Raw genomic sequence first — 16,999 nt, 5'->3', positions numbered from 1 at the left:
ATCAATATTTGGACAGAACATGTGGCGCCCGAGCGGTAGAAAATTACCACCCGAGCGCCAGTGTGGAATAAGGGGTGTTCTCGGACGGAACATGCCGCGCCCGAGCGGTAGTTTTTGACCGCCCGAGCGCGGAGCAAGTGACACTCGGGGGCAGAACATCTCGCGCTCGGGCGCGAGAATTCTACCGCCCGAGCGCCGAAGCGGTGGAGTGATAAGAACGAGGCTTCTTTCTCATTTTCTTTAATTCCTTCGCTACAATTCGAGAATAAACGAGAGATTTCGATTTTCTTTTGTCCGAATCGACTTCGAAACGCTGTCTAAACGCGAAACAAATTATATATTTGTGATCGTCGCGTCGAGGGCTTCTGAATGAGGTAATTTTCTTCTAGTTCCAGCAGCTCTAAATATCAAAGTGCTGGAATAGCATGTATCTGAAGTTGAATTTCTTATATGTAGTAGAATAATCGACAAGAAACTCATATTCGAAGTCGGAATTGAATTAGGATATGATTTTGAATTGATATGCATTTTTGAAGTTTTAAATGAGATTTGAAACTCATATTAATGATTTTGGATTATGGTGTTGATTGGAATGAGTATGTTATTGATGTAGATAAAGTATTATACCGATATCTTCAAGCTACATCAACCGGAACGAAGAATTGAGGTATGTTGCGATCGGGTAACATACGACAGGTATCTGTATTATATGATATATGTCGGTTTGATTGGATTGATTGGAATGAGATTATGTGTCTATATGCCTTATTTGTTGATTAATGTGGCATACATGACATGGAGATTGAGATATCGATGTATAAAATAAATGTTTTGTTAACACACATCGTTTGATGCATACATCGATGCATGACATGCACGTTGAGCTATGATCCTTGGATACCCTGATATGATTTGATTGGATTCTGGGGTTTGTGAACACAATCGCTATGCCGGTATTATATGACTCGTAAAGCATAGACAATTGTGGCCCCGATGATTGGATAAGAGATTTGGGATTTGATGGCGCTGTGTCGACGCTATCATACGAGTATCCCTTATTGAGGCCGGTGTGCCAGCTAGAGCATTGATTTGATAGCGATTCGTTTGATTCTGACATGTGCTCAGTGGGTGGGCATGTGACCCGATACCTCCACGACATACATGCATTGCATCCCATATATCATTGTTTAGATATCTGTGGTATATAGGATTAGTTGTTCCATACGGAGCTTTGCTCACCCACAATGGGGGGGCTGTTGTTGTCTTTGTGTGTGGATAATGGCAGGTACTCCAGGGTATCAGGAGACTGGAGAGGGTACTTCTGGAGGGAGTCACAGTTTGAGCTGAGGTTTTATGTTTTGTTCCCAGTATATGTATGTATCTACATACCGGGGCATGTCCCGAGGATATGAATTGTTTGTATATGATTGATTTTGATTATGTGTGGGCATGTTTTATGATATGAGATGGAATACTATTTTTAGTATTCAAATAATATATGTTTTGGGCTCATTGTAAAGAAAATTTTAAACTCGTTTTCCGCTGTGATTAATTAACCCTAATCAAATTGCATTGTAATAACGATTAGGAGCTAAGGGCCCCACACGGAGTGGTATCAGAGCATAGCTGGGAATGCTCGATTGAGTCTTGTGAACACGTAATAGGCACAAATGAATTGTGCGTTTGTGTTTGAATTATTTGTATTACTTGCTCTTACTTGATTTGATTTGAGTAAGTATCTGATGAGATTGATGATATGAGATGGTGATGATGTGAAATTGATATGAAATGTGATATTCATCATTTGATTTGTAGATGGATCCCACAAACGAAACTGCGAGTAGCAGTACTGAGAGGATTGCTGGACAATTTGAAGGATTGTCCATGGATGTGGTGATGGCTCGATTCCAGGATCTGAAACCACCGAGGTTCTTTGGCACTGAGAGTGCAGAAAGAGCTGAGGCCTGGTTGAAGGATATTGAGCACTTGTTTAATATTGTTGAATATTCTAAGGCTCGGCGAATGAAACTTGCTCTTTATCAGTTGAAGGACCGAGCAAAAGCTTGGTGGGAAGCCGCTGAGATTGGATTGAAAGAGGCCGGGATTGAAGTCACATGGGATGTCTTCAAGGCCCAGTTTTTGGAGCAGTATTCTCCTCCTTCTTATTATACTGCTCAGGAGAATGAATTCAATAATCTGCAGCAGGGAACGATGTCTGTTGCAGAATATGCTTCAAAATTTTCTACTCTGTTGAAGTATGAACCTCACGTAGCTGGGAATGCGAGGGCAAAATATAACAGGTTTGTAAATGGTTTACATCCTGCGATATATATTTATGTTGTTTCTGGATTGCCTACCAGCTACGCAGAGGCAGCTGAACGAGCCAAGGCGGCCGAGGCTGGACTTAGGCGGGGAGGTCCACAGTATACTCCTCCACCACCAGTGTCAGCTCAGCAGCCTGCATTGCGTCCAAAGGGTAAAAAGTTCAAGAAGACTGGTTCTGTTTCTTCGTCTTCTTCGAGTTCGAGTGGATCACAGTGAGGGAGTCCTGTGATTGCTCCCTACTGTAGTTATTGTGGAGGGAAACATACTATCGAGCAGTGTCGAGGTATGTTTGGTACTTGTTATCAGTGTGGGCAGGAAGGCCATTTCTCTCGAGTATGTCCGAACAGGGGTACGACTTCTTCCCAACCCCAGCCTGGATTTAGAGGTGGCCCCAATGTGATGAGACATGTTGTTCTTGTTCCCTCTTTCCAGCAGTCGAATGTTTCACGATATCGAGGACCTGGTGGTCAGACTGCTCAAGTCCCTCCTCAAGTGAGAGTGTATGCTATGACTGAGGATCAGGCGAGAGAAGCTCCTGGTGGTGTGATTGCAGGTATTTGCACGCTTGGCGATTATCCTGCACGTGTTTTATTTGATACAGGAGCATCTCACTCATTCATATCGCATGCATTTGTTGCATCTCATGGAATTGAGTGTACCCCGTTGTATGATGTTTTGTCGATAGCCACGCCAGCGGGAAAGATTATTTTGTCTGAGCAAGTTGTGCATAATTGTGTATTGATATATGAGGATAATGTGATGTTCTTGAATTTGATTGTCCTCCCAATGCATGACTTTGATTGTATTGTTGGCATGGATATCTTGACAACAAATCGAGCTACTGTTAATTGTTTTCATGGAGTTGTTCGATTTCGACCTGTTGATGGACCCAAGTGGAATTTTTATGGCAAGGGTTCCCAAGCCAAAATTCCATTGGTATCCTCTTTGGAAATGTCTCGACTTTTGACTAGCGGGGATGATGGTTATCTTATCTACGCTATTGATGTCTCTAAGAAGAAGCCTTCTTTATCTGATATTCCTGTTGCGAACGAATTCCCAGATGTATTTCCCGATAAGATTCCTGATTTTCCGCCTCATCGAGAAGTTGAGTTTAGTATTGATCTTGTGCCGGGGACTGCACCTATATCGAAAGCTCCTTATCGCATGGCACCATTGGAATTGAAAGAATTGAAAGAACAATTACAGGATCTTCTCGATAAGGGATATATTCGACCAAGTGTATCACCTTGGGGAGCTCCAGTTTTATTTGTTCGAAAGAAAGATGGTACTATGCGAATGTGTATCGATTATAGGCAGTTGAATCGGGCTACTGTGAAAAACAAGTATATACTTCCTCGTATTGATGATCTATTTGATAAGCTTCAGGGTACTTCTGTATACTCTAAGATTGATCTTCGATCTGGTTATCATCAAGTACGAGTTCGAGAAGAAGATGTGCCAAAAACTGCTTTTCGTACCAGGTATGGCCACTATGAATTCTTGGTTATGCCATTTGGTCTCACGAATGCTCCTGCTGTCTTTATGGATCTAATGAATCGTGTCTTTCGATATTACCTTGACTGATTCGTTATTGTATTTATCGATGATATTCTTGTTTATTCGAAATCGAAAAAAGAGCATGCTGAACATCTGAGACTGGTACTCCAAACTCTTCGCAAGGGCCATTTATATGCTAAATTGTCCAAATGCGAATTCTGGATGGACAAAGTGGTATTTTTGGGCCACGTCATTTCGAGACATGGCATATCTGTTGATCCCGCTAAGGTTGAAGCCGTATTGAATTGGCCGAGACCTACGAATGTTCCTGAGATTCGTAGCTTCATGGGTTTAGCTGGTTATTATCGTCGTTTTATTGAAGGATTTTCGAAAATAGCTAAACCTATTACTCAACTGACACAGAAGAATCAGCGATTCATTTGATCAGAGGAATGTGAAGCTAGTTTTCTTGAATTGAAGAGGAGATTGATCACAGCACCTGTGCTTACTATTCCCTCAGGTACCGGAGGATTGGTAGTATGTACAGATGCGTCTGGTAAAGGTTTGGGCTGTGTTCTGATGCAACATGGCAAAGTGATTGCTTATGCGTCTCGTCAATTGAAATCTCATGAAACACGTTATTCTGTTCATGATCTTGAATTGGCTGCCATTGTGTTTGTTTTGAAGATTTGGTGCCTTTATTTGTACGGAGAATAGTTTGTTATCTATTCAGATCATAAGAGTCTGAAATATCGCTTTTCTCAATCTGATTTGAATATGAGGCAACGCAGATGGATGGATCTCCTGAAAGATTTTGATTGTGAGATTCAGTATCACCCTGGATCGGTGAATGTTAATGCGGATGCCCTGAGTCGTAAAGTGCATGATTTTGTGTTAGCTTCTGTCAATGTCGCCAAAGTACACGAAGATATATGTACTTCTGGCTGGACTTTTCACTCGAATTGGAATTCTGTCACTGTCTCAGCATTACAAATTGAGCCGAACTTGATATCTAAAATCCAAAAGGCCCAACGAAGCGATGCGCAGATTCAGAAGTCGAAAGAACTTGTATCTGCAGGACATCAATCTGGATTTCATATTTCTTCTGATGGTTCTTTACGACTGAATGGTCGGCTGGTAGTCCCTAATGATTCTGATTTGAAATCTGCCCTTCTTCGAGAAGCACATTGTAGCAAATACAGTATTCACCCTGGAGGTCGAAAGATGTATTTGACATTGAGACCCCAATTCTGGTGGAGACGTATGAAGAAGGACATTGATGAATTTATTTCGAAATGCTTAGTCTGCCAGCAAGTGAAAGCCGAACGAATCAAACCGGGAGGATTACTCCATAGTCTCGAAATCCCGAAATGGAATTGGGAACATATTGCTATGGACTTTGTGACTCATTTACCTCGTTCACCAAAGGGCTGTGATGCTATTTGGGTCATTATTGATCGGCTTTCGAAATCTGCACACTTTATTCCGTATGAACGGACTTATCCTTATAAGAGAATGGCCCGTTTATACATTGAGAATGTTGTGAGACTGCACGGTGTGCCAGTCTCAATTGTTTCTGATCGTGATCCCAGGTTTGCTTCTAAATTCTGGGGTAGTTTTCAGGAAGCGATGGGTACGCGTTTGGCTATGAGTACTGCTTATCATCCTCAAACTGATGGCCAGACTGAGCGTACAATTCAAACGTTAGAGGATATGTTGCGTGCGATTGTGATGGATTTCAGAATGGGATGGCAAGATGCTTTACCATTGGTGGAATTTTCTTATAATAATAGCTTTCAGACGAGCATTGGTATGGCACCGTTTGAAGCTCTATATGGGAGACGATGTAGATCACCATTATTCTGGGATGAAATTGGTGAACGACAATTGACTGGACCTGAAATGATACAGGAAATGAATGATAAGGTTCAGTTGATTCGACAGCGGATGAAAGCGGCTCAGGATCGTCAAACGAGTTATGCGAATAAACGAAGACGACCCTTGGAATTCCAGAAAGGTGACAGAGTGTTTTTGAAAATATCTCCCTTTAGAGGCACTGTTCGATTCGGCATGCGAGGTAAATTATTTCCTCGTTATGTTGGTCCATACGAGATTCTTGATCGAGTTGGTGATCTTGCGTATCGATTGGCATTGCCACCAGCTTTATCTGCCATTCATGATGTGTTTCATGTTTCTATGTTGAGAAAATATGAACCAGATCCATCACATGTACTTGCACCTGATGAGGTTGAACTTGAATAAATCGATCCCTTTGGTTCGAGTACAATGGACACAACATGGTGTAGAGGAGTCAACATGGGAATTGGAAAGCAAGATGCGAGAATCCTATCCGCACTTGTTCGATTATATTCCACCTGTTCCATTGTATTCACTGTATACTGATCCATTTACTGATTTTAGTTTTGATATGTATTATAACTGGTGACATATATATGTTTACCAATGTTATGTATATAGAGATGTTTGAGATTTCGAGGACGAAATCTTTTAAGAGGGGGAGAAATGTAAGGACCGTGTATCGTATTATCGTAAATCCTGTGTGATTATCGATAATTTATGAAATTGTCATGTGATTATGTATATGATGTATATCATGACAATGAAATTGAGAAAATAAGTATCGAATATGAATTGACGTGGTAAGAGATCGAGTGGAAAAGCCGGACGCCAATATAATACCAAAATCAATATTTGGACAGAACATGTGGCGCCCGAGCGGTAGAAAATGACCGCCCGAGCGCCAGTGTGGAATAAGGGGTGTTCTCGGACAGAACATGCCGCGCCCGAGCGGTAGTTTTTGACCGCCCGAGCGCGGAGCAAGTGACACTCGGGGGCAGAACGTCTCGCGCTCGGGCGCGAGAATTCTACCGCCCGAGCGCCGAAGCGGTGGAGTGATAAGAACGAGGTTCTTCCTCTTTTTCTTTATTTCTTTCACGGCAGCTTCGAGAGACACGAGAGATTTCGATTTTCTTTCGTCCGAATCGACTTTGAAACGCTGTCTAAACGCGAAACAAACTATATATTTGTGATCGTCGCGTCGAGGGCTTCTGACTGAGGTAATTTTCTTCTAGTTCCAGCAGCTCTAAATATCAAAGTGCTGGAATAGCGTGTATTTGAAGTTGAATTTCTTATATGTAGTAGAATAACCGACAAGAAACTCATATTCGAAGTCGGAATTGAATTATATTATGATTTGAATTTGATATGAATTTTTGAAGTTTCAAATGATATTTGAAACTCATATTAATGATTTTTGATTAGGTTATTGATTGGAATGAGTATGTTATTGATGTAGATAAAGTATTATACCGATATCTTCAGGCTACATCAACTGGAACGAAGAATTGAGGTATGTTGCGACCGGGTAACATACGACAGGTATCTGTATTATATGATATATGTCGGTTTGATTGGATTGATTGGAATGAGATTATGTGTCTATATGCCTTATTTGTTGATTGATGTGGCATACATGACATTGAGATTGAGATATCGATGTATAAAATAAATGTTTTGTTAACACACATCGTTTGATGCATACATCGATACATGACATGCACGTTGAGCTATGATCCTTGGATACCCTGATATGATTTGATTGGATTCTGGGGTTTGTGAACACAATCGCTATGCCGGTATTATATGACCCGTAAAGCATAGACAATTGTGGCCCCGATGATTGGATATGAGATTTGGGATTTGATGGCGCTTTGTCGACGCTATCATACGAGTATCCCTTATTGAGGCCGGTGTGCCAGCTCGAGCATTGATTTGATAGCGATTCGTTTGATTCTGACATGTGCTCAGTGGATGGGCATTTGACCCGATACCTCCACGACATACATGCATTGCATCCCATATATCATTGTTTAGATATCTGTGGTATATATGATTAGTTGTTCCATACGGAGCTTTGCTCACCCCCAATGGGGGGGCTGTTGTTGTCTTTGTGTGTGGACAATGGCAGGTACTCCAGGATATCAGGAGACCGGAGAGGGTACTTCTGGAGGGAGTCACAGTTTGAGCTGAGGTTTTATGTTTTGTTCCCAGTATATGTATGTATCTATATACCGGGGCATGTCCCGAGGATATGAGTTGTTTGTATATGATTGATTTTGATTATGTGTGGGCATGTTTTATGATATGAGATGGAATATTATTTTTAGTATTCAAATAGTATATGTTTTGGGCTCATTGTAAAGAAAATTTTAAACTCGTTTTCCGCTGTGATTAATTAACCCTAATCAAATTGCATTGTAATAACGATTAGGAGCTAAGGGCCCCACATAATCATTTCAACTTCGAATAAATGATATATAGACATCGTATAAACATTAGAAGAATTAATCAACAATGGATGGTTATTCAATATCTGTGCAGGATTACCATGGCGACAACGAGTATCTTCAGTCTTCTCCCTTTCCCGCCAGTTATTTTGAATCTTCTCATAATTCAGCACAAAGTCATACAAAGAACTCATTTTGTTACCTGCCTTTTTCAAAACCATATTCGTGACTTCACTTCTTGAAGTAGCCAAAAGTCCCGCACTAAACCTTCCATTCATAAAAGCAGTAGACCATTTCTTCTTAAGCTTGTACATATCATTCAACCATTTATGACAATCCAAATCATATGTTTCAATCATATATTTCCATGTGCTCTCAAATTCATCTTCAGAATCACAATGATTCATGCATTTATACCACAATCCTTTAAAAACATAATCACCATTTAAACTCCCAAAATGTGAAGGAGCATTTTGATTTATATGCCATTGACATAAACGATGATGTGAAAGTGGAAAAATTGTTTCTATGGCATTCATCATTGCTTGACATTGGTCTGAAAAGATAGTTTGTGGTTGTCGTCCATTCATAGAATCAAGAAATGTTGCAAACAACCATTCAAAAGAACTTTGAGTTTCATCTGACATAAAGGCCAAACCAAACAATACATTCTGCATATGGTGATTTATACCAACAAATGGGGCACATATTAAATTATACTTATTTGTTCTATATGTTGTATCAATCGACAGGACATCACCAAAATATTCATAATCAACCTCGCATCTATAGTCCCTGAAAAAAAAGTTCATCACTCTATCATCATCATCCAATTGAACATTCCAGTAAAAATAATTCTCCTGATTAGCCTTATTTATAAAATATTGAATAAGTGCAGTGGTATCTTCATTCTCAACTTTGGTATACTTTTTCAACCGACTCATATGGTCATATGCGTCCTTTCTAATAAAACCTAAATTTTGTGGCCCACATGTTTCATTTTCCATAAAAGAGACAGCATTAGAGACGGATATTCCAGCATTTACCATAGCTTCTAGAGTAGACTTTTTTGCATGTGATATATTACGTGCCGATCTTAGCAAGTGAGTTTGATCAGGCGCAAACATCTCATGGTTATGCTCTTCAAAAAATCTACTCACCCGCCATTCACACCCTTTTTCCCTTGTAATCTTCAATTTGGCTTTACATTGTGTTCTAATGACCGACTTTTGATAAACTGGAATCCTTTTACTAGAACATTTCTCATCTTTTAAACCTTTACATGAACAATGAAATTCTTTTGATTGAAGTTCATTGGTACGAGAAAAATATCGTTTATCACCCTTCCTCACACTAAATCCCTTGGCATGCGCATATTGACAATGCAATAAATAAGCATCTTCAACGCTGTTCACAACCTGACCCACTTCCATTTTACTCTCCAAAACATGGACAAAAGAGTTTTCATTCGGTACCTCAACATATCCAGCTTCTTGATTGTTGTCTCCTTCCACCTCTTCAAGTGACACTTGATTGTTATCTTCCATTCTCAAGCAGGAAACCAACTGGATCAATAAAAAAAAACAAGATGAGTTTAAGTATTTACTATAACACAAGGCAAATGAACTTGATCAACTTGACTCGTGTCATACCGCAAATAAGCAAACACAAAGAGTCTAGACTTGAGAGCCTTGTTATCAATTTTTCCCCAAAACTAATCATCTGGAAATGAATCCAGGACCATATTTAATGTAACAAAAAAAAACAAAGGAAATACATGTACAGAATGTTGGAGAAACAAGTAAAATAAGCACAGATGAAAGAGGATGCCAAAACAGCTTTTCATATCACTTCTATGTATTGCTTCGTCGTACGTCCTTAAAAATGGACTCCCTCTTTAAAATAAACAAATGTTACGCCAGCCTGCCTCGAGTGGAGACAAGGTTCTACTTGGAACAATACGGCGGTGAAGATGATGTTTGGATTGGCAAAACAATATACAGACACATACAATTTCGGAGAAATTAAAATTTTCAGGCCATTATCATCAATTTCACAGAAATTACCAGAAACAAATCCCAAATTTCTTGAAACAAACACAAATATCTCCATTGTATAAAAAAAAATTGTACATTGGCAAAGAAAATCCTCACCTTGCCTGATTTAATGAGATGAGGTTGTATCCGTGCTGAAAAAAAAGAGCGGGAAGTGAGAGGTTTTTTTGTTGAGAGAGAGCTTGCTTGATTTTGAAAAGGAACGGAAAGTGAGAGCAGCTTGATTATTGAAAAAGTTTTTTGTGCTGAGAGAGAAGCTTGTTTTTGCAAAAGTCAACCGTAGTTCAACCGTGGTTGAGTTTTGCTTTAAAAAAAATTTAAAAATTGAATGCCACGTGGCAAGAAATAAGTGGAAGGGGGCAGTGCCCCCTTCGGTAGCGTCGACTCAACCCTTATGACTATGGCTGCACTACTCCCGATGTAACATAGTTTTGCTCCACAAATTTAGATCGACAAGGTAAATTCGATGTTAGCAGATAAGTATAATATCTCATGTGTTGTCATATAAGATTGATCCACATTGATCGAACAAAGGTGGCCACTGTTGATCGGATCTAGGGATGTCAACTTTTCTCACGGGTTTGGGGCTCACGGGAAAAACCCGAAACAGGGACGTGGATCCCCGATTTTTTCGGGTTTGGGTTCGGGTTCGAGAATTTTTTAAATCCTCGATATAGTTCGGGGCGGGTATGATATTACTATCCTCATCCCCGAAATCTCCGAACCCGCACCTAAAATAATATCAATAATAAAATAATAGTATTATTAGTATTAATAATATAATAATATTATTATTTTTAAAATTATTATTATTATTATTATTAATATTGATATTGATATTAATATTAATATTAATATTATCTCTAATAATAATAGATAATAATAAGTTTTTTTTTGAGAAAATCTCTGAATCTATCATCGTCTTGCCATATTAATATTTTTGAAACGGAGATGGGGGCGGGAATGGGAAGTTGATCTCTGAAGTTTCGGGTTCGGGGAATAACGGGGATTGGGGCGGGTACGGGGCGGGGATGGAATTCGGGGATGAAAATGGGGATGGGATGGGATGGGGATGGCAAACCCGCCCGACCCGGCCCGGCCCATTACCATCCCTAATCGGATCAATCTCATACGACAACACGTGTGTCATCGATTCTACCCTCGGGTAGATAGTACTCAGACGGCAGGATCGAATTTTCCAGGTTGACAGATGATGGGGCTAAGTGCAGTGGTTGTTCCCAATAGAAACCCCATCGCACGTTCCTATCGTACAAATAGTGAAGAATATTCATGATTTCTTGACTTGTGCTAGTTGGTACGTGCGCAAAAACACACACACATGCATTCCACCGATGGATCATTAATTACTCACACCTCAGCTATCCCAACCTCCATCTTCTGATATACCCGAATGATCGATCCATCCCTACGCAATACTATGACTCTTATACATCAATGCTTTCCCACGTTCCTTCTGATCAAAAGTCAAGAAATTAGCGTCGGGTTCAATGGTGTTCAAGCTCAATTTGGATACTATAAAGTGTAAACAGCTATCATTTCATCAAATATAATATATATATTTGTTTGTCTGTCAGTATTGGAAGTATGCTAGTGTATTGTAGCAAGAAATTTGCATTGTTTTCGACGTCGTAGTCCTGATCCAGCACGACCAAGAAACCTCGTCAATTTTTTGGCTTGGTGTATTCTGTGTCAGTTATAAATCATTGTGACAATTCTGTCTTTCTCTCTGTACCGATTGGAGACATGGGTGGGAGATTTGCTGATGATCATGGTTCGCTGTATTCGTCGAAAGGACGAGGATTGCTCGTGATTGTTGCATTATGGTGCATTGGGATTGTGTCATCGGCTCGAGAGATGAGGCACGTGATCAAGCCACATCGGGAGGAGGGAGAGGTTCGACAGAAGCTTTTGGAAAATGGGCTTGGACTAACTCCTCAGATGGGGTAAGATTCATTCATCCACTTCAAATTCAGTAGAGAAAAGGGCTAGTTTGAAATCTGACCTTCAAACAAAAAAGTTTTTTAAATTTAAGAACAGAGAGCCAATCTCCAAATTTTACGGAGTTTGCGTTTGTCGACATGTCAAGCTTAGGAGACATCAAGAAACTGAAGGCCATCTTATGCTATACTCACTAGCAGCAGACATATTTGAGAATTTAAATCTTATATTTTCTATATGATATAAGATATGTATAGCCATTGAATATAATGAGATTTTGGTTCTGTACATCATCTTGATCATCAGATGGAACAGCTGGAACCATTTCCAGTGCAACATTGAGGAGAAACTGATCAGAGAAACAGGTGACTACAATTTCTTGAATCTTAATCAACAAACTGATCATAAATGTTGTTGTCTTAAAAACAATCACAAGTTACATGTTTCTTCCGACAGCCGACGCGATCGTGTCAACTGGGCTTGCTGCGCTTGGATACAAATACATAAACCTTGGTACGACAATCTTCGATTACCCATCGATACGTTACTTAATTTACAAACGAGTTTCTTGGTGATTTCAGATGACTGCTGGGCCGAACAGAACAGAGATTCTCAGGGGAATTTGGTCCCAAAGGCCTCCACGTTCCCCTCTGGAATCAAAGGATTGGCTGATTATGTTCATGGTAAAGGATTAATGCTGGGAGTTTACTCCGACGCGGGGTAAATTTTGTTTCCGACACCGATAATTTACATCAAGCAACATATCACATGGACTCTTTTGACAGCAAAATTTACATAATTTGCAGGATTCAGACATGCAGTAAACAAATGCCAGGGTCCCTAGGACATGAAGAACAAGATGCAAAAACTTTTGCTTCATGGGTAACTCTGAAATCATTATTATTATTATATATAAAATATATACATATTATTTCTTTTATTGGTTTCTCTTAATTTCTAAACTATATCACCTAAAATCTATTTTTTTAAAGGAGATTATATTTAATTAAAAAAATTTATTGCCCTCTTTCACTTCATTTTATAATAATATCTTCTAATGATTCTTCATAAGATTTAAAACAAATAATAAATACTTCATCCGTCTAATATATAGATTTGTCTGTGTTTTCACATAAACTGTGAAAATTATTGGAAAAACAAAATAAATATTCCATTTCGCCCTTATTTAAGTATCATGATATAAAAAAAATATTGGAAGAAATTAATGTATTTATTGACAGGTAGATTGATAAAAGAATATGATGAAAAATGAAATGCAGTCTTTGTATTTGAAACGTTTTTTTTTGTTAAAAAACTTATGTGAGATGGTCTTACGAGTCGTATTTTATGAGACGGATCTCTTATTCGGGTCATCCATGAAAAAGTATTATTTTTATGATAAGATTATTACTTTTTATTGTGAATATCGATAGGATTGACCCGTCTCACAGATAAAGATTCGTGAGACCTTCTCACAAGAGACATACTCTTTTTAATGTTACAAATAATGGAAATTTATTTAATGTTTATTTTTAAAAAAATTATTGATAAATTTATAAGCACATCAATTAAATAAATTTCAACAATAAATTAAATTTAGGAGAAAAAAATTTGTGTTTCAAATTTTATTATAAAAGATAAAGATAGAGCGAAATTAACGAAAAGCGGAATGTAAATAATACGTCTCGTATATTTATTTGCATGTATGTTATATGTTTGATGATAAGTTGCATGATATGAAGAAAGAAGTCAGCCAGCTGATCAAGTAATGCATCAGTTTAATTTCAAACTAAACAGGGGGTAGATTACTTGAAGTATGACAATTGTAACAATGATGGAACCAGCCCTAAGCAAAGGTACAATTTCTACTTGCCAAATTGAATATCATCCAATCGTTCCACTAAAGATGTAAACGAATCAAGTCACTCGCGAACTATTCAGAGCTAGGCTCGATAAAAAGCTATTGGTATTAATCTGTTTAACGAGCTCGAAAATGAACCAAGCTCGAGCCAGACCCGTTAAACATGATAAACGAACTATTAACGAACCGAGTTCGATCTATTTGCAAGCTTAGCGATTTCAAAACGAGTTGAGCTCGAGACTCATATTTGGCTTGGTGAAATAGATACCCTGTTATGGCAAAGGCTTTACTGAACTCCGGGAGGTCCATCTTCTTCTCCCTTTGTGAATGGTGAGTAAATCTTGGCTATTATGATTCAAAATTTTGAGTGCAAAGTTTACCAAGAGGCAAAATTTGGGAACAAAACTCCTAATAATTGCTCATAATTTTCATGGGCCAGAACTCACGTGCTATATATGTATCTTCAAACTGTAGGGGACAAGAAGATCCTGCCACTTGGGCCAAATCTATCGGGAACAGTTGGAGAACAACCGGAGACATTCAGGACAACTGGGACAGGTGAAATTTAACAAATTTGGACTCTTTTCCATTACCCTCTTTACTCCATTTAATGGTTAGTTTCATCATCTTTTATTGTGCATAATTATTACTATTCTGACGGTCTCACGAATCTTTATCTGTGAGACGGATTAACCTTACTGATATTCACAATAAAAAGTAACACTTTTAGCATAAAAAGTAATATTTTTTCATGGATGACCCAAATAAGATATCCGTTTCACAAAATACGATCCGTGAGACCGTCTCACACAAGTTTTTGCTTATTAAATAAGTGAACTAGAGATGCTGCATCTACGAGATGAACTAATGCAAATTTTTTTTTTTTGGGTGATTTAATACTTTTACTTTTGATTTACAGCATGACTTCTCGGGCGGATATCAACGACCAATGGGCATCGTACGCTGGACCGGGCGGATGGAATGGTAACGTTGCAATCGACCCCTAAGTCTCGTCATATGACATCCGATGCTAAAAAACTAATACGGCATATGTTTCCATATGTGATGGTTCGAAAAATGACATTAGTCAGACATTTTTTTTTGTTTGATGCATGATTTTTGCAGATCCTGACATGTTGGAAGTTGGAAACGGCGGCATGACGACCGGAGAATATCGATCGCATTTCAGCATATGGGCATTAATGAAAGTAAGTGACAACACTAGCCACCTAGTCCACAAAACAAGGATAAGTTGCACTAAATGGACATTCTTGATATATTGTTTTGGCATTAGGCGCCTCTTTTGATCGGCTGCGATGTTCGATCAATGGACGATGTAACTCGTGCACTGCTAGGCAATGAAGAGGTCATCGCAGTAAACCAGGGTGAGTGTCTATTGCTTTGCCTTTGCTTTGTCTGAGAAATCAAACATCAATTTTGACAATTATTTGGCACATCTGCCAGATAATCTTGGTGTTCAAGGGAAGAAGATCAAGAAAGATGGAGACTTAGAGGTTAGAACATGTCACACCCCATCCCATATGTGAACCCCTCAATCAACTTTTATTAATCATATGTCTTTGCAAAGAGAAACATAAAGGACACATTTTTTGAGCCCAAAAATGTAATTTTCTCGGTATAGAAGTCTTGGTCTCGAGTCAAGCCGGGGCTTTATTTCATTCTCTACAGGAGAATGAGTGCACTGAAAAATCAGACAAGTTGCTCCCTCGCTTCGCAGTGGCGGCATCTATCTTTTAAGTTCAACTAAGTCATTTCCTAAGACGGCTACGACCCTGATTTGAATGATCTAGCTTATAAGTAAGTAGCTTCTCAAAAGGGTTCAAATTAACAAATTGAGTTGATTATGAATGTAGGTATGGGGAGGAGCTCTGAGTGGGAATAGAGTGGCAGTTGTTTTGTGGAACAGAGGATCTTCCGAATCCACCATTGCAGCTTACTGGTCAGACTTAGGACTCGACCCATCAACTGAGGTTCATGCAAGAGATTTATGGGATGTAAGAATCAAACATCATTTTCATTATTCTTTCTTTTTTTTATATAAATAAATAAAAAGAAAAATAAGACATAACCATGTTTTTTTTGCCTGTGCAGCATTCAACAAGCTCAGCGAAAGGAAAAATCTCGGCTAGCGTAGCTTCCCACGACTGTAAAATGTACGTTTTGACTCCAAAATGAAATATGGAGGAGTATTGGGTTTAAATTGCAAATATAGGCTATGCCACTTTGAATCATTCAAATCAAATGTAATGACTATTAATAATTAATAACCACGCCTAGAGTTGCCCTCTTTTCTTCAATAATGAAGCAAGAATTCACTTCTTTTCATAAATTCGACGGTTTTCGAGTTTGTGGAGTAGATGATAGCTTGGTCAATGGTCATGGTTCAATTTTCCTTACCAACATTTTCTCGGATAAATCCGTTGCACATGATTTTCCAAGGCGATTTATTTAACTAATAATCAAATCATTAATTATTTATATCACGTCAATCCAATCATTCAATTAAAATTATAATATTATCATTTATATTTTTTTATTTATATTAATTAATTATTGAATAATGATAAAATTTTAATTTATCATTTTATCTTAAATTTAATCAATCAAAACAAACATATTATTCAATTTTATTTAACATCCGACTCAAATATTATATTAATCAAAATATTATTTATATATATAATTCCATGATTCTAAGCCATTGGATAAGTCGTTATACATTACCAAAATTGTATTTTTTTTCATTAATTAATTAGAAGTATTTCAGTACATTCGAATTTTCCGATAAAATGCTTTTGCTTTTGTACGTAGAAAATGTCAATGTTTCTTATTTTCTGTTAAAACCCATAATCTTTAGTCTTAAAATTAATTTTTTCTTTACTCGGCATTCGAATTATTTGTGTAACTAATTATTATTTTTTAACTTGTGTAAAAAAAGGACAAATCTATATATTTAATAGGTATCTTATGAGACG

At 38.2% G+C, this 16,999-nt stretch overlaps 2 protein-coding genes across 2 annotated transcripts; one reads left to right on the top strand and one right to left on the bottom strand.

Annotated features, from left to right (window-relative positions):
• Nucleotides 1-8,116: 8,116 nt before the first annotated feature.
• Nucleotides 8,117-9,676, bottom strand: LOC140974981 (protein FAR1-RELATED SEQUENCE 5-like). Its single transcript, XM_073438475.1, has one exon. The coding sequence runs from the start codon at nt 9,674-9,676 to the stop codon at nt 8,117-8,119; it is 1,560 nt and encodes a 519-aa protein (XP_073294576.1).
• A 1,816-nt stretch (nt 9,677-11,492) lies between these two features.
• Nucleotides 11,493-16,291, top strand: LOC140975433 (alpha-galactosidase-like). The gene is made up of 14 exons (XM_073439141.1): nt 11,493-12,147; nt 12,449-12,507; nt 12,599-12,655; nt 12,724-12,862; nt 12,949-13,024; nt 13,940-13,998; nt 14,268-14,333; nt 14,478-14,561; nt 14,923-14,987; nt 15,129-15,211; nt 15,298-15,388; nt 15,468-15,517; nt 15,878-16,018; nt 16,116-16,291. The coding sequence occupies exons 1-14, from the start codon at nt 11,948-11,950 to the stop codon at nt 16,197-16,199; spliced, it is 1,254 nt and encodes a 417-aa protein (XP_073295242.1). The 5' UTR covers nt 11,493-11,947; the 3' UTR covers nt 16,200-16,291.
• The last annotated feature ends 708 nt before the right edge of the window (nt 16,292-16,999 follow it).

This window comes from Primulina huaijiensis, chromosome 4 (assembly GCF_012295235.1).
Source record: "Primulina huaijiensis isolate GDHJ02 chromosome 4, ASM1229523v2, whole genome shotgun sequence".
Taxonomy (NCBI): domain Eukaryota; kingdom Viridiplantae; phylum Streptophyta; class Magnoliopsida; order Lamiales; family Gesneriaceae; genus Primulina; species Primulina huaijiensis.
Note: the sequence above shows the minus strand (reverse complement) of the source record. Positions and strands in the feature narration are given on the sequence as shown.